The sequence below is a fragment of the Alosa alosa genome, chromosome 9 (assembly GCF_017589495.1).
Source record: "Alosa alosa isolate M-15738 ecotype Scorff River chromosome 9, AALO_Geno_1.1, whole genome shotgun sequence".
Classification (NCBI taxonomy): domain Eukaryota; kingdom Metazoa; phylum Chordata; class Actinopteri; order Clupeiformes; family Clupeidae; genus Alosa; species Alosa alosa.
In genome coordinates this window covers 14901243-14928119 of record NC_063197.1, presented here as the reverse complement: position 1 = coordinate 14928119, position 26877 = coordinate 14901243, and the positions used below count along the sequence as shown (strand labels likewise).

Sequence of the window (26877 nt, the reverse complement as noted above, 5' to 3'; positions counted from 1 at the left end):
AAATCCCAAGATTATGTCTTCAAATGCCTTGTTTTGTCCAAACACCCAAAGATATTTCGTTTCTTTCTTTCTTTCTTTATTTTAGTTCACTGTGATAGAGCAAGTAAAGCTGAAAATATTCAAGTTTAAGACGCTTCAATCATATATACTTTAAGGAAAATACATACAAATTGACACAAACTTATCAATCGATGATTAAAATATTTGGCGATTAATTTATTAGTCAATAACTGATTGATTAATCCACTAGGCTGTCTTTCAGTGAGCAGCAGTGGAGCTGTGCAGTGCTGTGCCATGCTGTTTGGTTGGTGCTGTGCTGTACCTGTAGCAGTAGAGGGCCGTCAGCATCATGTGGGTGGAGTCCAGCGAGTGGATGAAGTTGGGAGGGAAGGCGTTCTTCTGCTTCACCGTGTCTGGCTTCCTGTGGAGAGAGGACGGAGCCGAGAGCGAGAGAGGAGCGGTCAGGCGAGAGACAGGGGAACGTCAAAAAAAAAACAAGAAACAAGGAAACAAGGAAACAAAAAAAGAGGAGAGAAGGAGAAGGAAAGAGGAAGAAAAAAGAGAAAAAGAAAAGAAAGAAAAATAAGAGGAGAGAGCGAGTTACCCAAAGCCCTGTAGCACAGCACAAGACACATAGGACCTAATTAAGGCTTGGGCCAACCCTGTACCCCTCACCCCCTTCCTCCCTCTCTCTCTGTATCTGTAGAGCTGGGTCTCATGCATCACTGTATGGCTGTGACCAAGCTACATTAATAACCACACGCCAACAACGCAGACCCACTGCCCACATTAGAGTGATGAATGCAGCCCATACGTGCTCAAAGGTGAGTGGACACGCAGAGGACATGCTTCACACTGCCAACCATATTGGATTAAACTCAAATCAATAGCACACACTTCACAGTAAATGAGCCGAAAATAAAGATGTCCCCCTTGCTTTGGTGGCATGTTAATTAAATCCGATGCTGCGTAATGATACATGATGTATTTTCTGCACAAATGTGAATCATGAAATATCCTTTAAAGTTATATTTATCTATTTATTTGATGAGCTTAGCATCACCTAATGTGCAGTGTGTGTGTGCGGATACCCTGGATCTGGGCCAAACACACCCCTCCCCCGAGTGGCTTGTAATGGAGGTGGAGCACACAGGGCTGGGTTAATGGACTGGGCTCCAGTCGCCCATTCGGGGATCACCTCTGCTACCCTGTGTGATGGGGAGGCAGGCCAGAGCTGAGAGGAGCAATCATTCACTAGAGCAGGGGAGGTGACGGAGAAGCTGCCTCGCTCTCCAGGAGGGCAGTGAGTGACGCCAATGTGTTTTAGAGCAATGTGTGAAATCAGCTCTGGCAACACTTAAGGATATCTCTGGTTAACATCGGGGAGGTTTTCCAAAGACATCATTTTTTCCTGGTTGGAAGCCCCGTATCTAGGAGCTGTCTATGAGAAACAGGGACACAACAGCAAACTAATAACATCTGATGGCTTTTGGGCAAATCTTAATAAAGACATTTTCATTCAGTCCCCACAGCCTGGCGGGCACGGCACCTCTCCTGCGTGGGATGGAAATTGTGTGCTTGTTTGCATCTGCGGGTGCCTTTGTTAGTGCTGCGGCAAGCTGTGAGGTTGCGTGCTTGGAGAACATCCCCACACATCTCATGCGACAGCGCGGCTACAGCTTTTGACAGGGGGAAGGACAGCAGCAACTTCCGGAGGGGAGGGGGAGTGTGGGGTAGGCGAGTGTGGGGTAGGCTAGTGTGGGGTGGGAGTGTGGGAGTGGGGATGGGATGGGCTGCGGAGGCTGAATTCCCTCCACTTCGATGTGATTCCAGGCTTTTTGGTATTCATTTAAGTCAGCCGAATGCAGGGGAGTGATGTCAAGGGGATGCAGGGACAGCTGTCAGTCCAGCCCAGGGCTCTCAGACTGGTCGTCGGCTGGCGTGCTGTTTCGAGGGAAGGGGGGTGGGGTGGGGTTCCTTCTCCCGCTGTCGGCACCACGCCACCTGCTAATGTGATTCCTGTCTTAGCCATTCCCGTGATGGCCGGCGCCTATCTGAGGCCCCTGACAGCCCCCCCGTATCAGCATGTGAGAGACTAACTCCCGTCAGAAGTGCTCTATAATCACTCCACACCACACCAAATGGGACTGGATAATGCTGGTGAGATTCGACGAGACACCTTGTGCAGGGCTCAACATAAGCAATGGCTTGCTGGTCTGGGGAGTAAATGAGCATGTCGGGAAAGTTGGTTAGCTAGTCACTGGCCCACTCGGGACTAGTGTCAGTTTTTTCCATCAGTCACCATCATGAGTTTTGTGTGAAAGTGACTTTTCTAGGTCAGTAAATACATACAGTACAAGGGGTCAGAACTAATGTCGGGGGAGATGTCTCGGAGGTTGTCTGCTTGATGGAGCTATTCTCAGGATTGTCGGGAGGATGAACCATTTATGCTGCGGCGAGCAGAGGCGTGGTACGACGCGGCTGGTCTCTGCAGGGATTCCACCAGCTGTAGGTGCATCGCTTCGTAAAACCGGGACAGAGATGAAGCCTTTATTTCAGCACAAGATGCTAGCTGACGATGGGAACTCAATTTAAAAGAGGCCTCCTTAAATTATTGAACGCAGTACTGTTCAAGGACTGAATCAGAAAGAAAAATAATACAAAACTGCACATTTCCAAAGAAAAAAAGGGTAAAAGTGAATTATAATGCAATGCAGTGAGGCACTGTCAGCAGCCTACTAAAGCAAATCTTAGCGCACATCTCTTGTCTCGTCTCATCTGGTATGCTGGGCTTGGGCTCTCCAGTGTAAATGACACTGCACATTCACCAGTGACATTTCAGCACAAATGCCAGCCTCCAGCTGAGGCTTCCGTGCTCTCGCACCCGGTCGGCGATGATCAGCGGCGTCGCAAACAGACAAGAGAAGCCTCTGCTAGCATGCCGTGCTCTAGAGCACTGGGGGTCAAGGATCATTAGGTGTGTGCTTCAATATAGAGTTGAGAGGTCAGGCATCCTCTTGATGGCTCAGAGACTAGTAGACAGGTGGACATCCGTCTTTTCAGAGCAGATCTTGTTGCAGTGGTTTATATTTGGCCACAATTACCCGACAGAGGACATGGGAGAATAGGAACATGCCAGTTTCACAACTATTAAGGAGGATAGGGGACTTGAGACACCATTACTTTAAGCTGCAACATGCATTCATGAGGACTGAAAATAAAATCCAGTTGACTATCTCATCATCTTTTTTCATCTTATTTCTTGTGAAGGTGCTTTATGGATCCATCAGTAAATCACCAAGGATATTCTATATGCTATACAGAAATGTCCATCCTCAACAATGCCCTTTACGATGTGGTTCTATTTTGAGCTATCTGATCAACTCTCCACTTGATAGGCAGTGAGGTTGAAAGAATGCAAGTCATGTGACGTTCAAATGTAATGGTGAGAGGCCACTCAGAGCGGGGGAGATGAAGGCCTTCAGACTTCAGAGGGAATGCAAGATAAGCGGAGAGGCACTTACTGGCTAGCATCATGGCTAATCTGCAGGCTCAGGAACTGGATGTTGCTTTTCAGCTGTGGGAGAGGAGAGGGAACAGAGGTACATAAGTTAGACAAACAAACAAACAAACAAATAAATAATCCAACAAAACAGTCTGGTGAAACATGGCCTCGACATGCTACGCATGAATAGATTCAAAGATTCACAGGCTGTTGTCTGTTGTCTGTTTCTCAAAAGAATGTACACATTCTGGAGTGTTGGCTTCACGCTGAAGCCTAAAAAAGGCTAAGGCTTTAGGTTGGCCATGGTTTATTATTATCGGAACTCCCCCTATTACCGTCGTTCCCGTATTTCTGCCGTCTTGCGTGTATGTGTCACTTAATATCCATTTCTATACAAACCAAGACGGCGAATTCCTAAAGAAACGCAAGCACCCACATCATAGGTGTATCTAAATTAGCTATTTACCAAAAATGACATTTTACTGTGACTCGAAGAGCTGTAAACAGTGTTGTAAGGCTGCGTGTACACATCCGCTTGGAGCTCCAGTGGAATTTTTAATTTCATGACGAGAATTCTCGTTCATGTGCCGTTGAAACGGCGTAAATAGGGGACCCAACAGGCCAGCACTATAACTCGTGGTAAACAAAATCGGATATTTCAGGCAGTAAATGCTCCCGTTAAGAACCAAACCAGATTTTGTTCAAATCTACACACCTATGGCTACTGAAAAATGTAAGGTTCATTTAGCAAATGTTTTTTTGAAGTGTTAAAAAACATCGTTAGAATAGAATTTCCGAACAAAAGTGGTGATAATTGGGGGAGTTACGATATGATTATGGTATTTGGCAGACGCTTATGTCCAAAGAGACTTACAGTATATGGACACTATATCAGTTAAAATAATAGTTTTAAATGAAGTCGGGAAAGCCTACATTAAGCATTATTGTAATAGTCATAATAACAATTGAGATGGGAGGAGCAGGGCCTGAGGGTCACTTATTAACAGACTAGTTAGTGGAAGTGAAACCAATGGACATTGGTCACCTACACAAACGCCTAAAAGCCATTTTAATCAGTATAAATCACAACAAAAATGGAGGGTCCATAATCTATTTCTATGACCCAGAGACAAAGAGGTGAATGAGTTTCAAGCACATGCATGTTCTAGGTTTGCGTCACCCATATTAAATAAATTGCCAAAAATCCAAATCAATCCTATTGTCTCTCCTAATACACCTTATTGACCTACAAGTGCTCCACATCGATCTCAGTCTCTCAAGTAAAGACAAATTGTGACAGAATTTGTAATGGGAAAGGGCACTGTTTTTGATATACTGGGCTTGCTGCCCTCCCCACACAAAAGGTTTTTCAGGGGCGTCGGTAAATTGGAGAGTTCCTGAAGAGGCGAGAAGGCGAGGAAGGGAGTGAGGGAGTGAGGGAGAGAGGGAGGGAGTGGGGATGCGGCCGGGGCTGGGGTGATTTGACTCTGCTGGAGATGAGTGTGACCATGTGAGTGGAATAGGGGCCTCTGGAGGAACCATTAGTCCTGTGTGAGTGACTAGCACACGCATCCGACCTGTCAGACCCCTGGGCCCCTGGAACCCATTACTGAGGAGATTAGTCCCTCTGAGTCCCTCGAAAGCTTTACTCACCACACACACACACACACACACACACACACAGACAAACACACACCTGTACTCAACAAATCATACTCATACACACACACACACTCTCTCTCTGTCTCTCACACACTCACACACACCTGTACATAACAAATCATACTCACACACACACACACACAAATCATACTCACTTGCAATCCAGGGTTTCTGCAGGTTTCAAAAGGTTAAATGTAAGACTTTTTAAAGAATATTTTAATGCGTTTTTACTTTTTAAGGCCTACAATTGTAAATAAATTCAAATGTATTTAAGACAATTTAAGGCTTACTCTTTTAAGACCTCGCAGAAACCCTGAAATCACACATGCTTGCATACCAACATCAAACAACACAAACATCTATACAAAACAAATCATGAAGCTACACTCTCCAATGCTCTCCAACTCACCTGTACACACGCACAAACACACACACACACACACACACACACACACGCACACGCACACGCACACTATTCACATACACAGACACACACAAACCTTTACACAGCAAGTGGAAAAACACCCAGGTGAGCTCAAGGTGACAGCATAAAAAAACTGGAGCAAAGCCATGCATTAGGGCACCAGGAGGAGAACAGCATCAGGGACAAGTGAGGCGAGATGGCTGGGGAGATAGGGACTGTGGAGGCGCAGCGACAGCTCCTGGAGGCGGTCCACAGAGTGGGATGCCAGGTAGCCAGCCCCGTGGGAAGCCTATAGGTCTGGGCCCTGTGTGAGCCTACTCAGGAGTGACTGTGTGGAGAGTTGGGTGATGGTTGAGCTGAGATCTGCATGTACAGGCACCAACATGAGTGTGGCGTCACCTTCTGTCACTTGCCCATGCACATCAGTGCTGAAAGTTTTTATTGACAAATATTTGAGGAACAACAGATTTTATTAAGTGGCGGCAAACAAAAAATAGGACTGAGTCGTAATCCACAGCGTGGCAGTGAAAGGGTTCGGTGGTGGTGTGCGAGGAATCTATTGTAATCTAACGTCAAAAGTGGAGTGCACCGCACTCGTGTCGGTGCCTGTATACGGAGGCTGTAAAAGTGAAAGTCCAAAGCTGTAGGTAATCGCATTGCCAGGTATCTGGGACTGACCGCTTCCCACTGCTCCACCACGCTCACTTGAAGTCGGCAAACCAGTTTCCTGTTTATTGACATGGCTGTCAACAAGCACCTGAAGATGAGTGCTTTAGTTGTACGAAAACGTAAGGAATACAATGTATGCGAGTCTTCATGTCCGTGGGTGGCTCTAGTACTGTTGCGTGCCATTCTGCTCGGCTTCAAGTCGTTATAAATGCGATTTCAGCTTCCACCTTTTTCCTGAAAACACCAGCCTACTCGCAGTGTCTGCACAAAATAAGGAGGGAATGATATTCAGTGAGCACACGTGCTTTGTTGACAGCCATGTCAACGAACAGGAAACTGGTTTCCCGACTTCAAGTCAGCTAGCGCACAGAGCCTGTACGTATACAAATAAATCCTAAGGACTAAGGATGCCCAAGTGGGAAGAACCGGAGTCCTGGCTCACATGTGACTGATCAGCTGGGGTCACCTTTATGAAGAGACACAGGGCTCTGGGTCCACATGGATGATCCAGGGCAATCGTGTGGGTTCTCTGGGTCTCGTCCGGAGAGGGATGACTTGACAAGAATGCTGACCACAGGTGCCCATTAATCAGAGTGATTGATGAAACTATTAGGCTCCGTTAATAATGGCACCATTTAGGACAATGAGACGAGCCAGAGGAGACAGCTGTGACTGAGGTGGAGCACAGAAGAGGGTGGAGGCTGGTGGAGGTCAGATAGAGCGCCTGATCACCTGCTCCCCGCTGCACAATTAAGACACATGGCTAATACACGAGAGAGGTAATGATATACCACAAACACAGCTCCGGCTGTTGTTGCAAAGAGCCTGATCCTGGGGTGCATTTGAGATTGATAAGCCTCAACTGCACTTCTGCTCATTTATTTCATATCAGTCCAGGCCATCTAGTATAGAGCTGCAACTGGAAATTTCAGGAATTCTGTCAGTTCTTAATAAGACAGACAATGAAGTAAGGATACAAGTGAGGACACAATGACATTGACAACACTAAAGGGCATCCGCGATTCAAAGCATTCCCACAGGGAATTCCAATCAACCATGTCATTGCATAATGTATGGAGTTAGCGCGGCTAATGAGGTAGGCTCCATCCTCTTCTTGGTAGTCTCCTCCCAAGGCAGCATAGGAAAGACCACTGGTAATCCCAAAGGAGAGGTCATGTTTTTGCCCTCTGCCCCCTCACTAGTCAAAGAACCCCTTCTGCTTTCTGTATTAAAGGTGCTATGCAGAGTTTTGGTTTTGTTTTGTTTAAAACACACAGAAATGACTTAGCAACAGCAACAGAATGTGACGGAACGACCGTTTTGATATGTCAAAAAACACACATGCTCGATGTTGTCCTAATATCCACTGAAGTTAGCATGCAAACCAGCTAGCGATGGCTTTCTTGTAATACCACGTTGCACCATGTGTGGCTGCTGTATCAAATACAATGCAGCTCATAGAAGACGATGTTCAAGACAACTGTAAGCCTACAGAATTCCACATAGCTTCTTTAAAGGTGCTCTAAGCAATGCTGGGTAACGTCACTTCTGTTGTCATTCAAACAAAACAGAGAGCTAGCTCGCTACTTCCTCCCCATCCCTCCCGTGCAATTAAAACTCTCCTAAACTAGCATCTCGTCTGTGATTTGCTGGAACAGTTTGTTATGTTTTTATGGGCTAGGTTTGCCCAGGTTGTTTTTGTTGCCGTTTTTAGAGCCTGGGCTGTCCAAAGAGATGTTTTACAGTGTATTCAGGACACAGGCAGCTAGCGGATGGTGAGGTAATGTTTGCTGTAAGTGACAAAAAAACTTTTAGCCTTAAAAAACGTGGGGCATCGCTTAGAGCACCTTCAACATGGATGCCATCTGCATGTACAGTTACGTAATGACACAATCTTATCACTATGGAGTCAAACACTCATGCTGGACAGTGCAGCACTGCTTGGGACCAAGACAGCCATCTTTCAGTGGGAGAGCCTGCCACCCTGGCATGATGCCTAATGTATGCATTGCAAACAGCTGTTATCTCAACCAGCGATAAGTGTGGCTTTGAACAATTGGGATCAGCCCTTCCTTGCACTTGTCAGCGAACACATTACTTGACATGTATGCAGTCCACTGCCTTCTATCTTCCTGACAGCTCGAGTCATGACAGACGCACTTCTCATCATCATGAAACAACGAAACGCAAAACATACAAACTAAAGGGCCAAGTCAGATCTTCAGCATGGGTTCTGTCCTTCTGCTTAAACTACTGGGTGTCAGTTTGCTCAATAACTATATTTGAGTGGAGAGTTTGAATTTGAGTTGACCACAGGGAATAAGAATCAGCAGAGGACCTTGAAGAGAGGGCTGCAAATTCTGTTCAGTATTCTGTCGGTAAACAAGCGTGCACAGATCTTCTGCAGTCAGGCTGATGTATCCATCCATCCAGCTCTGTGTGCATGTTCCAAAATGAAGAGGCTTTCAGTCAATTGCCTCGGGTCACCCTGAAGGTCAGAATGATTTATTGCAAAACACAACTCGTTCCTCAAATAGAAGCATAATAACGGTCAGTTCCTGCCTGTATCTGCCATGGAGGATATTTCCACCCAAGGAACAGACATTTAGGAAAGTGAGCCGGGTCAACCAAAATGGCAGATAGCTCAATTAGATTCACCAGAACAGACTTATGGCAGAGCAATTTGAAATAAAGGAAAAGCAAAGATAATCAAACAAAGTTAAACAAGCGAAACGTAATCAATTTACAAAATTATTTTGTGCCATCCATTTTCTTATCCTAAGCAATCTGAGGGCAAATCTCCTGCATCATCAATCGGCTGCTATATAAGCCAGTTGTGAATTCAATCTCCTTTATTACAAATCTTGAACGAAACTATTAATTTCAGGCCAGCTTGTCCCCAGTAAGAAAGTGTATGCCATCTAGTGACATGATGTAAAAGATCTTCACAACTCAAACAGAAGCTTAGCTTGCAGCTATTTGAGTTGGGCGGATGGAGGCATTACTCAAACATAGCCCCGACAGTGCTGCACTGAGGCCCGCTCTGAGCTCTGTGACTGCCTGGGTGCTGCTCGGAAACAAGACTCTCAAAGCTGCAGCCACTCTGGCGAAGCTGCCACTCGGTTATTGATTGCTCCTGTCTGCGACTCTGGGGATTAGGTAAAACACTGTCTAATTATTCAGAGCCCCCCGGAGGGACAATACCACCGCTGACCTTTTCGCCGTCTTTTCCCCCCCAGGGCGTCCTTGAAACTCCGACAGCATTTATTATTTCACAATCTCTTCGTATGAAAAAATGAGATGGCCTGAGCGAACAAGGCAAGGCAAGAGTGTTGTTTTGACCTCAGCTGAGGCTAGAAAATGAAACCAGTCGCAGAGAGAGATCACTGTTTGTGTTTGTGTGAGTGTGTGTGTGTGTGTGTGTGTGTGTGTGTGTGTGTGTGTGTGTGTGTGTGTGTGTGGAAGGGAGGGAGGGAGGGGGGACAATTAAATGCTTGGTGAAGTGTTTCAGCTGGGATTGTTGTCCACTGGGTGCAGGCAGATCAACTGTACTGGCTTTGGCTTACAATGGTGTTGCTCTCTGGAGAGCTCTGATTTCCCCTTGCAAAAAGGACACCTTAAGTGTTTCTCTCGTGCTCGAAAAACAAAAACAACCAGCACTTCCTCCCTCTTCATCTCTTCCTCTTTGCATCCTCCCATCCTCTCCCTGACACACACCCGCTTCAGATTGAACCTGATACACCCACCTTCTACACTTACTGAACAATGTAACCTAACAAAAAGTGACCCACCGATCTGATTAGCCCCATACAATCGCATTAGTCAGGCTTATTGATGTGCATCCCAGGGTCTGGTCTCAGGCGCAATTTCCTCTTCCAATCAGCCAGGGAGCGGGGCGACGCAGTCACTGATTAAACTGCTTCTCCTTCTCTCTCTCTCTCTCTCTCTCTCTCTCTTCCTGCGCCTGCTTCCTGCGCCTTTTGTTTGCTTACAGTAGAGAGGCATGCAGCGAACGAGTGCTCCATCTTCCTCATTCGTCCCTCCTCTTCCTAATTAGTGTCCCATTTCCCATTGGAAGGAGGAGGAGAAGTTTGGGGAATTGATGAGGGCGGGCAGGCAGATTGTATTAAAGGCTGGAGGTGACCTCGGTCTTGTCAAATCGCTCAGCGCCTCAGTCTTCTGAAGCACCTTTTTTTTTTGGAACCTTCCCCCTCGGGGGAGGATATGCGAAGGTGACGTTTTGACTTAACACCAGACAGTACTTTCTCCTTGGCCCTTGAAGCATTACTGACATTCAGTCAAAGGAAGAATTTGCAGGAGGCTGAGGAGTTTTTCAGAGAAAACAGCAAGTCTCTCGTTTGAGGCTAACTCGATCAGGACAAATACATTAGGAATTCGTGCGACGGCTTGAAGTGACGCTGATCATATTTTTGTCTTTGTGTTCACAGTTTCAATCACAATCAATCATGCCTTAGCAGAGCATCCTCTCATGCATATGCACAGGGCTTTTTTGCTCTCTCTCTCTCTTACACACACACACGCCCCTTACACACAACCCTTACACCCACACACACACACACACACACACACACACACACACATCATAGGCCAGCTGTCTGCCTCTCATCCCAGTCTCGCTTCCAGCGCCTGCTGTTAAGCAGCTCCGGCTCGAGTGCCTCGCCACATTCTGATGCTATGCTAATCAGCCAGGGTGCAGGCTACGGGTGCTGGCAGCCCCACTTGAGCTGTGCTCGCACAAGCAGAAACTGACACACACACGCACAGGTACAAACAGGCACACATCCACAATCTCACACACACACACACACACACACTCAAAAAAAAATCACATATACACACATGAGTATAAATAAGCAGGCACGCAATCAATTACACACATCCACGCACGCACACGCCCACACACACTCACCCACACACACAAACTGCCACAAAGGCATCAACCTGAAAACAGACTGTTAAGGCCTTGTAATCATAAAGATGTAGACGCTACAGACCAACCAACCAGTGTTAGTTCTCCCACTAACGCACGTCTGAACACCCTCCTGGAATCAACAGCGACATCAAGCATCTGGACGGCCACAAATACTGCCAGGTCAGAGGTGTCAGAGACGTCATTCAGCCAGACAGCAGCCGCAGCCGCTTCCCCCAAACACCGCTGCCATCTCCCCCCAACCACCGCTGCCATCGCCCCCCCCCCCCAGACAGCGCTCACTCCCCCCAACCACCGCCCCCCCCAGACAGCGCTCACTCCCCCCAACCACCGCTGCCATCGCCCCCCCAGACAGCGCTCAGATACACGGCTCACGTGTAAACAAGTCTCGCACGCACCGGCAGAGAAATAAATAAGGCTCTATTTATACCCCCTCTCGCAGGTATAAATATAGAGCACGGGTGGGAGCGAACGAGCCAGCTATTACACTGGCACGACGGCAACACTACATCAAAGTGTGGTGGGGGTGGGGGCGTAGAAATGAAAAGGTGCTATCGGGGGCTGGGATCTGATGGTCCGATTGTGATTGGTGGCGGGCAGGGATGGAGGGTGCGATGTGATGTGCGGACGTGCTGTCTGGGGGGAACCGGACTGGACCACTGATTAATACGGGCCCCGACGGCTGGCGCATTAATCTGCCCGCCCCTGACATTTTCAGGGGAGACGCGACAGAGAGAGAGAGAGAGAGAGAGAGAGAGACCACCACAGCCCCCTCCTCTAACCTCCTTCTCCCTACAAATCTCCCTCATCACACACACAACACAAAAACACGCGGCCGTCAAACCCCTACCAACACCACCCCAAGGCTTGGCAGAGGGGGAGGTCCTCTTGAGAAATGAAGAGGACTAAAAATAGAAGCGGAGGCGCTGAGGAGCCCTGACACTCCAGATGGAGAGGTGGTTTACAGGCCACGCCCCAGCCCTTGACCCCAGGGGCCGCGCACACTCCTGGCTCAGACAACGCCAGCAATTGATGAGGGAATACAGCAACACTGATGAGCCAAGTTGGCTCACTAGTGGAGACGGTTCGTGTATATATGTGTGTGTGTGTGTCTGTGTGTGTGTAGGTGTAGGTATGTGTGTAGGTATGTGTGTTTGTGTGCATGAGGATAGATGAGGTGTGTGTGCGAATGCTCACACCCCTATCCCTTCCATCCACCTTAAGGCAAACATAGCCCATCTGATGACAAACAACCTGTTCAGAGATACACCGATCCACTCCGCTCCATTCCCAGCCAAGTAAGCGTTTGCACTCTGCTCTTCATTATCGGAGCTGGAACATGCCAAGGGCCATCAAAACCAGGCCTGTGATTTGCTCCAGAAGCATCCAAAATCCACCGACCGCAGAGGGCAGGCCTCCAACTCCTGTTTCCTCTAACCTGTCTGCTTGTGCATTCTTCATTTGCATGACAGAGCTAGAACTGAAACTGGTGGAAAATGCATGCTTAATAAAAAACATGCATTGACCACTTTCATAATACTTGAAACTGAACTGGCAAACGGTACACACATAAACAAAGTGAAGAATGAAAAGAGAAGAAATGCATTTGCATGTATAGTTCCCCCCATGTATTAACCTCATAGCTGAAGAAATTTTGCAAAACGAATGTATAAACCTCTAGCCTAGAAATCTAGATGCTCCCTAGCGGCAACAAATGTAATTTGCAGCCAGGGTAGCCTAGCAACTCTCTGTTGGCTCGCGAGCTGGAAAAATGAAACTTTGATCAGGCCAATCACATCGTGTATAGAGTCGGTGGGCGGGCTTAACATAATGATGGCATAAAGATGGATGCTGCTGCTGGCGAACAGCGTGACACAAGTTAAGTTTTTTTTTGATCAACTAGCCAACTAGCTCCGCTGGTGGGAAAACGCATGGGACTTATGAGTTGTAGCGCTATCCTATTGCGGGCAGAGGGAATTTGAAAGACAACCGTTTATCCCGCCCCTCGGATTGAGCACTGCGAATGGTGAGTTCCCAGACCCTACATCTTGATGTGGGTCTGGCTCGTCAGGCTAATAAACCTCAGTTAATAGGCAGGAAATTACGGTAGACGGTAGATGCTGATGCGGGGACACTGGTGACTGCTTTCCAGGTGATGGCCATCTGGTGGCTCTTGGTTTTTTTTTTTAAGTATATTTTTGGGACTGTTTTTTATTGCCTTTATTTTGATAGGATAGTGAGAGACTGACAGGAAGTGAATGGGAGAAAGAGATGGGGTGGGATCGGGAAATGACCACGGTCAGACCCGAACCCGGGTCCCCATGGGCACCTGGACCCAAATATGGTACAGGCCCTGTATCCAGTTGCGCCACAGGGCCCTCCTGCTTTTGGGGAGCGCCGTGAGGAGCGATGGCGGCTGTAGAGGCTGAGGTGGACGCTGAGGTGGACGCTGAGGTGGGGCGGCAGAGGGGCCATGATTAAAAGCGATTAAAGTGGTGAAGAATTCATGAGGAGACGTGGCACTCTGATTTATGAGGGCCTTCATCAGAAATTCCATAAAAGTCCAATAAAAAGTAATGACCCAACATTCACTGGGCAGGACGAAGATAACCCAGCCACACTGCAACGGACAGCCTACATACTGGCCAGTTTATATAAAACACACCACCCTTCACATAAAACCAAGCACATGTAGCAAGAGCTACAGCACACAGCGTACATGTTGACAATGCAGATGGATAATCAACTTGAACATGACTTTAGAGATATATAGATACTCAATGTCTTCCCCTAGTTTCCTTTTCACAATACACCCCACTGACATAAAAGCCTCACCCTATGAGTGACTATTGAGACAGTAATGGGATGCAGTATTTTCTCATTATCGCATCTTGGAAGGACAATTATGGCTGGCGATTAGGAGGAATAATAAGCTTGGTGGTGTCGAGGGCTCCTTAATAATCAGCTCAAACCAGAACATGCCCCCTATGGCCGCCTTTAATTAAATTCCAAATTGACCAGCACTGCATGACGGGACTTATTGAAGAGCATCCCGCTGATCCCAAGGTTTGTGACGGAGGCTCTAGACGTCTCTCACAAGAAAATAACAAAACAGACAATAACCGTGCATTGTGGAGGTGTGCTATTTGAAGTCATATTATGCAACGTTTTTAAACAGTATTGTATGATTTGATTAATCCTCAATTTCAATTAGATAATTATGAGAAGAGGTGATTAACACACCTGTTGTTCGTACTAACTGGTCAGGAAACCGAGTGGAAATGTAAGGATAACTTCAACATCACTTCCGAGTATATTACCGAAATGCATCTATTTGACAACAAAATGCCACACCGAGACAAACTGGAGCAGTGCGCTAGTCCACCTGTGTGCTGGCCTGCAACATTCTGATGTAAAAGCCCTCAGCTCTCAGATCCTCTGTCTCTGTGTCCTTGTCACGTCCCATCACCCCCGTGATGATCATGACCGAAGCAGAGCGGAGCAAAGGAAAGTGGAGGAGAAGAGGCGCTCAGCACCCCCCCCCACACACACACACACACACACACACACACACACACACTCCGCCACTACGGCATCTGCGTCAGCAGCGCGGCTGTCGACTGGTGAGGCTGGGGGAGCCGTGGCGAGGAGGTGGGCAGAGCGTCACTCCTGCCATTAGGGGGCCATTAAGCATTACTTACAAAGGACCAGCCCACAGGGCCTTGGGGGGACAGGGCTGTGAAAAGGCCTGTGGCACGACACTGGACCCTGGGAGGGTGGGGGAGAGGAGAGGGGGAGAGAGGAGAAGAGAAGAGAAAGGGAATGAGGATAGAGAAAAGTAAAGGAGAGGAGAGAGGGAAGCAGAGGAACAGAGGGGAAGGAAACTAGAGAGAAGGAGAGGAGTGGAGAGAGAGGGTGGTATACGTGTGTGTTTCCTGAGGCGGGCCGGTGAGGCATAGCACCAAGTTCTAGGTTAGCATTCAGAGCCAGCTCCTGGGCATCAAATACATTTGTCTGCCATATCCTTCATTTATATGAACAACAGTGTGCTCTAATGCTTATCCACACTGAAAGCAGGCACACGCACACACACACACACACACACACACACACACACACACACACACACACACACACACACACACACACACACACACACACACACACACACACACACACACACACACACACACACACACACCCCTTAGAGCAGGACTCAGCCAAGTGCAGCAAATCTTGCGGTTTGATTTGCAATGGAAATGTGGGCCTTTGTTTACAAGCCCGCTCAAACAAGGGGCAGAGAGAGGAGCACTTCTCACATGAGCTCACACTCAAATGAATGAACACACACACACACACACACATGGACTTCTCTACTCAGATAACCTACACACACACACAATTTCTAATAATACACATGGACTCATACACACTTCTTCATAGATAACCCAGCACTGGCAACACACCAGTACATTTAATCACACACAGAGACACACAGGCACACAAACTCCAGTTTTGCCTATTCCAAAACTCAGCAGCACCTCGCATCTGTGCATAACTCCTGCTGTCTTCAAACTCTCTGTATCCCTTTCTCTCTCTTTCCCTCCCTCCCTCCCTCCCATGGATGTGGAGCTCCACCGAGCTGGGTGCTGAGCGAGGGGGCGGAGGTGTTGTTTGGAGGAGGGGGGGGGGGGCACGGACGTGCTAGCAGCTGCTCTCTGCAGGAGTGGCGCGAGCCGCAGCCCCGTCGCTCTCTCGCTCCACTCGGCCTCCCGACCAGCCGCCCACCGCAGCACCACCGCTGTGCTCTCCGCACCCGCCTAATGCCTTCTGACAGACGCCGAGAGGAGGAGAGGGCAGCCCAGTGTGTGTGTGTGTGTGCGTGGATGCACATACAGTATGCCTATAAATGTATGTTTGGATATGTGTGTGCACGTGTGTGTGTGTGTGTGTGTGTGTGTGTGTGTGTGTGTGTGTGTGTCAGTGAGAGCAAGAGAGAAAGTGAGCTGGCAAGTGCCATTCTTATGTTCCCGTCGGCAAAAGAGGACCTTTCCACAAAAAGGCTGTGGAAAGAGGCTCTTTTAATTTAGGTCAAGAGGAAGGGGAAGTGGTGTGGGAGGTAGTGTGATTGTGAGTGTGTGTGTGTGTTTGGGGGCACGCAGGGGGCACAGCGGCAGCTTTTTGGCTTCTTCAGCCAAAGCCACCGCTGTGTGGCTCCTCAGTGGTCGCTGACGGTGACAGGAGAGCGCTGTGGTCTGGACTCCGGATCAGAGGGGAAACCGCAAACCTCAAACAGCTCTGTCGCCATGCCGACGCCTTCATTGGAAAACTGTTCAGCCACAGACTATTAATAGGCAGGCTGCTGTGGTGTCCGTGTCGACTTATACATACATACATACATTATCAATACCCAACAACGCTGAACAGTTCAATAAACAAACACAAAAAATGCCTTCACTGCATATACCGAACACAAAACACGTTTATCAATCTGGTCAGGTCTGACTCGGGTCTAATTCTGCCGGTGTGGCACTCAGTGTGATGCCGTGGCGCTGCGGTCAGTACTCACCATCTGGTTCCTTATGCGGTGGTACGGCTGCACGATGGGCAAGCCCAGAGGGGTCACCCACTCCACCGTGCTGCCGGACTTGGCGATCAGCCGGGCGCTCTCAGTCAGCCAGTCCTACCGGGGGCAACCAACATTTATTAACCAACATTGTATGAGTATAATGTATGTGGCCATAACATGCATGCAATATACTGATCATATACCACCAAGCATTAGATCTCATCCTGTAGCACTTTGAGATTTCTAGAAAATGTAAAATGCGTTACAAATAAAATGTATTATTATTATTATTAGATTTACATTTTGTCATAAATAATGATCTCATTCTGCTGAATAATGCAGATATAGAGGGCATGCATAAGCATCCTATGGCAAAGTTCTGGTGCACAGTAAGCAGTGGCTTTATGACAGGGCTCAACTTGCTGAAATGAAGGGACCCAAATTGAGCTGTTCCATTTCTGTGTCTGTGGCCTAACAGGTGTGTGAGCGTTGCTGCGAGCATAAGGTGTGTGGACCTGCAGAACAGCAGCAACAGGACTGCTAGCGCTGCTGCAGTGTCAATGGCACAGATTAGGCAACCCCTCCATACACACACACAAACACACACACACACACACACACACAAACACAGAGTCCCTGAGGCCCCAAGTGGCTTCAGCACCAGACTAATGTCTCAGTGCTTCCCTGAGTCGGACCTCATACATCAGCTTCCTGCCCCCTCCCCCCCTCTCTGGATGTCTCCATCTCTTTATTACTCCCCCCATCCCTATCCTCATCCTGCCATCTTGAACATGTACTCACTCTCTCTCCATCTCTGTGGCCCACTACGCTCTTTCACAGGCCCCCACCTCTCTCTCTCTCTCTCTCCCTCCTTTCTCTCTCTCTTTCACCTTCTCTCCTCTTTCCCTCTCTCCTTCTCCCAGGTACAGCGGGTGAGTGGATTGATCATCCCCCCTCAGAGAGCCAGCAGACAGGGCTCAGCAGGATCTGACCCATTTACAGCAATGGGTCTGCCGTGTGTGTGTCTGTGTGTGTGTGTGTGTGTGTGTGTGTCTGTGTGTGTGCATTTGTGTGTGTCTGTGTGTGTGTGTGTGTGTGTGTGTATATGTGTATGTATTTGTGTGTGTGTGTGTGTATGTATGCGTGTGTATATATATATATGGGGTGTTTCCTATTAGATCTGGCTGTCTGAGCACCTCCTTGAGGGAAGCAGTGGGCGAGAGTGTGGGTGGTTGCTGGGGATGTGCGTGTGGTGGCAACAGGTTCATCTTTTTGTATACCCGCCCCCCTGCCCCCCCCTGCCCCCCCTGCCCCCCAGCCCCACACACACACCCCACATCTGTTTTCTCTCCCTGGCTTTAATGCATGAGCCAAACGCAGGTGTGTGTCTTCTTTAATATGGGAGGGGCGGGGGTGGTGGCTAAATCGGGAAGACACCTGAAGAATTAATATTGCCTCTCTTTGCAGTTTAAAAATAACACCAGGCTCTCCTCCAAGACTCTGCTGTTTATCTGGGAAGCCTGGGCTCACTCTGTGTGTGTGTGTGTGTGTGTGTGTGTGTGTGTGTGTGTGTGTGTGTGTGGGTGGGTGTGGGTGTGGGTGTGGGTGTGGGTGTGGGTGTGGGTGTGGGGTGATGTGGCTAGAAAGATGAATGAAAACAGGGTGTTATGGTATGGACTGTGTGCCAAGAAGGTTGGTATGAAAGGTGAATTATAATGTATGTGCCCCTAAGCCAGAACATACATACAACATAGGTACAATTGTGCATTAAGTTTTGTTTTTTACTTCAGCAATATGGCACGAGTGAGAATGGGGTTGATAGGGATATAACCACGCCATGGATATATCCTTTATTCTACTATCAGCTAATCAAGTTATGAAATTGTGTTTTCTACCAAGTATTTAGATTTTTGTTTTGCATCCTTCGGCCAATAAAATAGCCCCAATCTTAGTCTTGGTGTCTCCTGTTGCCATGCAATGCAGCATATCAACTCTTCAAGTTCAGTGAGAGAGGCTATATATGCACTTGTGCACACAATAATTTGTATACTCTACTTTCTCTTCTATATGTCACATGGCAAACTGAACACGCACCCTACTCCATTTACTCAATTTTTTCCACTCACTTACTGCCATATTTGACGTTATGAAATTGCTGCTTTCTCATTTTGAAATAATAGAACAGTGATGGAAAGTGATTACTAGCGGTAAAGGGTCTAAGTAAATATACGTATCTCACTGTACTGTTGGTAGAGTGCCCCTGCAGATGTAGAGGGTTGGGTTCCATTTCGTCATGCATAAACATGGTACTGTATGTCGGGAACGGGAAAGGTGATGTGATGGGAAGGATGTGCTTGTGTTGGCTCATACCTGGATCTCCCGAGTGCCTGTGAACATTTCCTTCAAACTGCTGAACACCTGATGCACCAGGTAGTATGAGGCATCCCATACGTGCTCCTGCAATCACAAAGCACACACACACACACACAACACACACAAAATATCAAAGCCAGGGAGCAACAAAGAGAAGAAGGGCATTTCCATCTGGCCACCTGCACAGTGCACAGTAGTCAGGTGCCAAGGCCCTTGCTTCAGATAACTCTGTTGCCATGGAGGGCTCTGGTGGCACTGGACTCTGCTGAGCACACTCTGTGAGGGGTGCCATGAGGCTGGTCCCTGGTCTTTCAGGGGAGAGAGAAAGAGAGAGAAAGAGCAAGAGAGAGAAGACGGTGGTGGCACTGGGGTAAACAGGTGCCAGGAGCTGCCCAAGTGCCACCCTGGCCTGCCTGAGCCTGTCCAGCATCTCTCCAGAGCTGGGCCAACACACAACTCGCCAACACACAACTCAGCAATGCCCTTACACTTCACACACACACACGACTCACCAATCCCCTTACACTTCACACACACACATTAACCACCCTAAAGAACCTCTTCCCTGTTCTGCCTCCTCCCTCCTCCCTTCCAGATGCAAGGCCTGAGATAGGCTCCCTGCAATACCCTGGGTGCCTCCTAGTTGATTTCAGCAGTAGTAGCAGCATCACTTGTGTCTCCATGGCTGTGTGTGTTCTTAAGTGCTTCGGGGAGTGGATCTGCACTCGCGGGACCAGACGACTGCTAAATAACCAACAACACAGTGTGACACTGCAGAAAAGCTGAGGATATACCACACAAAAGGTGGTGGACTCTGGGTATAGTGCGTTCATATGCTACGGATAATAAAGATTCATTGATTATCCCACAGGTCATGCAACTGAAGCTGAACAACTTAAAACACAAATGGCAACATACTGTCCATGACTTCAAGTAGATTTTGGATGGAGGCCTGAGTATATTTACAAAGCAACAAATAAGCCCATATATCGATAACAAAATCAACTTTATCCTATGGGTCATTCTGTGTCAAATCAGAGATGGTTGTTGCTGCACTGTGTCAGATTTTGTTGGGTCTCAAAACCAAGGCCTGTAAAATATTTCTGTTCAAATCCTATATCTTCATATTATTTTCAGCCCTTGAAATACTTCAGTACTTCAGTTTTACAGCCTGAAAATCACATTGTCTGGTAAGCAATGTTTGGGTAATCAATGAAAATAATTATTCATAGGCAGCCTATAACTAAGACTATAAACTGAGTTATTCCCACATTGATTACCCCACATGTTCTATGAACATTACCAAAAAATGCAATCACACCTTGTTAATATCTTTATGTGCATTTAATAATATATAATAATAAATGATTGTATTTGCAGACAAAATACAAAATTGGTGCCATGTGGATACAAAAATGAGTTTACTACATTCTGCACTTTTTTCCATATAAATGTAATGGGCATGCAGTACAAACTTTTAACGGTCCAATCTTACCAAGAACATGTCTGTCTTCCACCCTACAAAGTTTGGGCAGGCTTGGAATAATTCTTTTCAAGATATTAATGCTCATTACTCTTTAAACATGGATTTCAAGATAAGGTATTTTCTGAGATTATAAAAAATATCCAAATGGGTGAAAAAAATTTATGAAAACATTGGAATTTAACAAAAATATTTTATAGGTCTTAGTTTTGGGACCTAAATATTAGGTAGACAAATTTTAAACAAAATCTGAGACGGTGCAGCAACCTTTTTCCTGGATTTTGTCTGATTTGACACGGAATGACCCCTATCTATCATTTTCTATCTTTTAAGAGGGGGGTTGGTTGATAACTCAATATTACCACATTATTTATCACATCTGTCCATTGGGTACTGACACAAGGGTTATGAGCGAACTCACAAACCCAAAGCAAGCCTTACCACTGAGGTTGCAGACAGATTGCATGAGGCTGTGAATTTATAGACGGGTAGGCTGAGAAAGCCTCCAGTGCATTCTCTTTTCTCTGGGCATCAAAACTCAAACAAACAAACATACACACCACAAAGGTCAGTGAAGGTTAGATGCTACATGGATCTATAGTAGTGTCGTTGATATAACATGCAGGACCAGATATGGATGTGGAGTTGAGTGTGTGTGTGCATGTGTGTGTGTGTGTGTGTGAGCATATTGAGTGTGGGTGTATGTGTGTGATTGTGTGGAGTAGAACAGACAGAGAGACTGTGTGTGTGTGTGTGTGTGTGTGTGTGTGTGTGTGTGTGTGTGTGTGTGGAGCATATTGAGCGTGGGTGTGTGTATGTACATGTGTATGATTGTGTTGAGTAGAACAGACAGAGAGACTGACTGTGTGTGTGTGTGTAATGGTAGCAAGGCTTTACCTTGGGGAAATCATCAATCTCCTTCAGCCTCTTCTCAATCTGCAGGCGACCCCCGTAGCGTGTGACCCCGTACACCACGGTCATCACCGTCTGCTTGACCACCTTGCGGTTGATGAAGCCCTCCAGCACCTGGGCGATCCTAATGCCCTTCTCTGCGTCCTGCGCGCGGAACTCCTCCACCTGGGAGAGCAGCAGAGAGCAAAGACAATATCAACCTCAGCTAAACAGGAACACGGTATGGAGACAGGGCATGGTATACACTCATATCACAAATCACTACATTCAAAACATTCAAGCAGACTTTCATTTAATATGACATTAGAATAGTATACTTTAATATAAAAATATTTTTCAAGGAATAAACAATGCCTGATAAAGCAAATAACAACAAACCTACTAAAACTGATGTCAAAAGCAATAAAATGATGATATGGTAAAGTACAATAATTCATATGAACTGGTTGCGTTGTGTTTGGCCAATACATAATTACACAATATCAATTTGAAGTTGCTTTACTATGTTTTTTGAGCTACATGAGCTAAGGATTAGTGACGCAAGAACAACTTGCATCACACAGCTCATTACAGCCTTTGGAAAAGCATCTTCTACACCAGGTGCAGACTAAAGGTTTGATTCAGCCATTAACATCCCTAAACCCCAGGAAGTCAATAGGCTGGCCATTACTCCAAAATCCGGACTCTTCATCTCCTGCAAGCAGGAGTCCGGGAACTCTGGTCTGGACCGGCCACTCATACTGAAGCTGCAAGGATGCCAGAGCTCTCTGGAGAAGAAACCCATTGAAGCCTCTGCCACCAACAGCAAGGGTGGGGTGCAAGAGGAAGAGGGCAGGGTTGGGTGGGAGGAATGGGAGTGAGGATCAGAGAGAGATAGAGAGAAAGAGAGAGTGATAGAGAGAGAGAGAGAGAGAGTGATAGAGAGAGTGGTAGAGAGAAAGAGTGATAGAGAGAAAGAGAGTAATAGAGTGATAGAGAGAAAGAGAGTGATAGAGAGAAAGATAGTGATAGAGAGAGAAAGCGAGAGAGTGGTAGAGAGAGAGAGAGGTGCAAGAGAGGGAGAGAGAGAGCAAGCGAGTGAAAGGGGTTGGGCAGTTGGAGCACCGCTGCCAGCTGGCGCCCCCTGGTGCAAGTGGAGGCTTACTGACCTGCTGGGCCACTCCGCTGTAGACGTCCTGGGGCTCTTCACAGGGCATGAGGTTGACGGACGTGGCACCGATCACGTCGCGGCCCAGGGCCGCATAGTGCTGGAGCCCATTACAGGAGCCGTCCTGGGAGGCAAACAGACACAGGGGCAAATCAGCAAAAACACATTTTTCATTTTTTTTTACTACATTCTACATTTCAACATTCTACAAGGGGTGGTGGCAGCATAGTGGTTAAGGAGTTAGGCTAGCATGTACTGTAGTAGCCATAAAAGTTGTGGGTTCAATTCCCACCTCCCACCATTGTGCCCTTGAGCAAGACACTTAACCCTTGTAATATAATACATATAAGTCACTTTGGATAAATGCGTCTGCTTAATGAATTAATGTAAATGTATATTTCATTAACGATGCAGGGCTTACACTAAGAATGTTAAGCCCGAATACACACAGAACACAGCACAGAACACACTGATGTTAAAAACAACAATAAAAACAACAATAAAAAAAATCGCTTAAAACCTTGCTGTTATTTTAAACTCTTTGGCTAACAGATGCCAATGAAAGCCTGAGAACAGACAGTGGAGGGAGCAAACATACTGTGCAATCAATGTTAAGGGGCTGGCTACAGCAAACATCGCTGATGCCATACTTTCTCCTTGGCAAAAAAATAAACGCTGCTTTTCATTGACGCCTTTGAGCCTCCATCGCCCTATGGTGATTTAAGAGACAATAAAACCCCACAAGTAACAAGCCATTACGAAGCAAAACAAACTCCCCATTGCTCCTCTAATGCTCAGCAACATCTGGTTGGTAAAATTAGCTGGCCGAGGGGTGCGAACGCACGGGCACCCGACCAAAAGATTTCTTAATGCCACAGCAGATGAGGGTGTGTGGGGAGGCGCGTCGGTCGAAAAGGTCAGTTTCACGAGCAGTCTACCCCATCTGTGGAGCGACTCTCTCTCTCTCTCTCTCTGAGATGTGACAGTGAAGACTGCACTGAGAAACATGAGCTATCAGCTGGGCCTGCTCAACTGTGAGAGCTACACTCAGCTTCCCCTGCAGGCCAATGGCTGCACTCAGAACAACAAGCACAAACTGCAACAGCAGCAGCCAAAAACAAATAGTAGCAGTAGCAAAGCTGGAGTTTTCAATTCTGGTTTTGTTAGGTAATTCCTAACATGTTCCCATTTATTAGTGAATCAATACACTTGTCCATCCACCCGCCCATATGTATCTATCTACCTATATTATTTCAAGGTGACGTAGCTCCAGCCTGGGACCTTTACATCAGAGACCGGGTACCTATCTATATGTTATCAGTAGATGCTGCTCCAAGCATCCAGGTAGAGGGGATTGTGGTACCTGATGTACAGGGAAGTGGGAGATGTACTTGGTGTGGTCAGGTGACCGGGTAGCGTTGGCGATCTCCATACAGCAGGCCAGACACTGCCAGGGCTCATCTGCGTTCATCCACCACTTCCTCCCCTGAAAACACACACACACACACACACACACACAGGCAGACAGACACAAACACACACACTCTGTTTAGCTGTAGTGTGGAGACACTATAGCACACCACACCAGTACGCCATTTCTAAAAATAATATATTTGATTTCAAAAGGCAAATACGTGTTCCAAAGTAAAGTTCATGTAATACAATGTCAACTATATTGTCACTGTGAAAAGGTTATTGCTAAAGATAATTTAATCCAAAACCATCATTGTGGAGATTGTGGCTCACCGTGAGTGGGTGGTCGGCGGAGTCTAGTATGTCATCCATGATGCTGTTGGCATAGGCCAGGCGCCCAGCCAGCGAGCTGCGCTTCTTCAGGCCCGTCAGGTTGACCAGGTGAATCTTGACCCAGTCCAGGCCGTGCGCCCCCAGCGGCTTGCCCTCAGCGAACACCAAGAGGGCGCGCGTCACGTCGCTGCCCAGGTGGTTGAAGTAGGGCGGACATGGGTATGTGCGCCCGCGGAAATCCATGTTGTGCGGGAACCAGAAGACCTGGTCGTAAGGGGTGGAATGTTACAGAGACGTCACAGTTTGGCCATTAAGGCTCGCTTTGAATTTGGTACATAACGATATGTTGCGGAATTGGTCCGGACCTGCCTAACATCCTAAGGTACCTCCTATGATTTAAACCTTTTCCCATTACCATACACGCACACCAGATACCCCAGAGCTCTCACTACAGTCCCCCTCATTTAAAAGAGTTGGTTACACTTTACATGAAGGTATCTACATAAGAGTGACATGACACTGTCATGAACAAGTCATAAACGTTTAAGACATAACGCTTCTACCACTCGCTTCTGTAAAGTGTCATTCAGTTTTTGTCATGACAAGTTAAAGTTAGGGTTAGTGTTAGAGTTATGACAGTGTCATGACACTCTTATGTAGAAACCCTAAAGTAAAGTGTTACCAAAGAGTTTCCTCCATCTATCAATCTCAGAATGTGCATGAGCAATACATTGAGCAAATACTGCATATATACTGGGCACTCTATGCATGCCAGCATGTACTGAGCCTTGAGATCTGTACCATGGTGGTTCTGTTACCTGGTCGCGCATGTGGTTGGCGATGGACAGTTTGTAGAGGGCGTCCATGCGCAGGCTGTGCATCTCGGCAAACTTCTTCTTGGCGCGGATGGCCTCACGTTTCAGCGCAGCCTTCTCCGCCGTGGTGTAGCTCGGGTCGCTGTGTGAGAAGCGCGGGATCTCGGGCGCCTCGGATACGGGCGGCGGCACGTCCAGCTTCTCGTTGCCGCGGTCGTTGAAGATGCCGATGATGATGTCCAGCACTGGCTGGTTGATGCGCCAGGCGCAGTTGCCCAGCTGGTTGAGCGAGTCGAGCACCGAGTGCAGCTCGTAGTCCGGGCACTTCTCCAGGCGCAGCTGGTGCTGCACCGCGCCCTCCACTGACCGCATCAGTTTGGTGGGGGTCAGCAGGTACGCCCCGAACCGCGGCGACGTCCACGGCACCGGCGGACACAGCATGGGCATCACGTATGAGTCGAACGTCAGTCTGGTCTCCAAGGCCTCCGACTGCAGCTGCGTCAGGATCGGGTGAGGCTTTATAAAACCGATCTATGAAAGCAATTTCACAAGAACTGCATTAGAATAAAAAACACATTACAACAACTCCCAGAGCGACATTTATTTACTCACTACATTCTTTGTCCCCAAAAACAAAAGCACAGGTTTTAATGATCTTTCACCAATATTTCTTTATTTTCCCATCAAACGGCTTTAGCTGCAGCAATAAATCAAACAAAGCTGTCAATGAGAAGCAAAACTCTAACTTTCATCTTCTGGATGTGCATACCTGACAAAACAAACTTTAACATGATTTGAAGTCATCACATCTTTCAGGCACTGACAATCACTCACACAGCATGCAAGAGTTCCAATACACAAACCTGCAGTCACTGGTGTACAGTCTGAACATTTTGATTACCTTTGAGGTAAATGTTTATTCATTCAGGTTCTGACTGGTCTACATCAATCACTACCATTTTGCTCGTGCGCTACTTCATAACTTGACTAAGAGCAATTGCCATGACGTTAGAGGGCTGTTCAAAGGCATAACGTCTGGTACGCAACATTTGTAATTATATGTGACAGCAGGGCATTTACTACTTCCTGTAAGCCTTAACAGTCAACGCAAAAACACACAGAAACACACACACACACCGTAAACACACACACACACACACACACACACACACAAACACACAACGCAAACACACACACAACGCAAACACATACACACACATAAACCCTCTCTCTCGCCATCACATTGACACAGAATATCACGCTCACTCCCTCACACACACAATTACACACACAATCACACACACACACACACACACACACGCGTGCGCGTGCAAATACACACACGTAAGTACATACACACACACACACACACACACACACACACACACACACACACAGACACACAGACACACAGACACACAGACACACAAATACACACACACACAGCAGATGGATGAAGACTGAGACTGAATGTGCACACACACAGTTGAAGGAGATCTAAGTAGGGGGTGGGGTGTAACACATTTTGGGACAGATCCTTCAGGCGAGTGGAAATTCCCTGAGAGCCACCTGTAAGATGCAGGGAAGATCTACAGAGTGCTCACCCCCCGCTGCACACCCC

General features: G+C 47.3%; 1 protein-coding gene across 2 annotated transcripts in view; it reads right to left on the bottom strand.

Annotated features, from left to right (window-relative positions):
* polrmt (polymerase (RNA) mitochondrial (DNA directed)) overlaps positions 1 to 26877 on the bottom strand; it is a 49322-nt gene that overhangs the window by 8617 nt on the left and 13828 nt on the right. For both annotated transcript variants that reach the window (XM_048252656.1, XM_048252657.1), the window contains exons 10-18: positions 25260 to 25787; positions 24442 to 24705; positions 24059 to 24181; positions 22697 to 22819; positions 21534 to 21713; positions 19151 to 19237; positions 16781 to 16894; positions 3525 to 3577; positions 323 to 421 (exon numbers count right to left, since the gene is read on the bottom strand). In XM_048252656.1, coding sequence (XP_048108613.1) covers positions 323 to 421; positions 3525 to 3577; positions 16781 to 16894; positions 19151 to 19237; positions 21534 to 21713; positions 22697 to 22819; positions 24059 to 24181; positions 24442 to 24705; positions 25260 to 25787 — 1571 coding nt within the window. The remainder of the gene's footprint in view (positions 1 to 322; positions 422 to 3524; positions 3578 to 16780; positions 16895 to 19150; positions 19238 to 21533; positions 21714 to 22696; positions 22820 to 24058; positions 24182 to 24441; positions 24706 to 25259; positions 25788 to 26877) is intronic.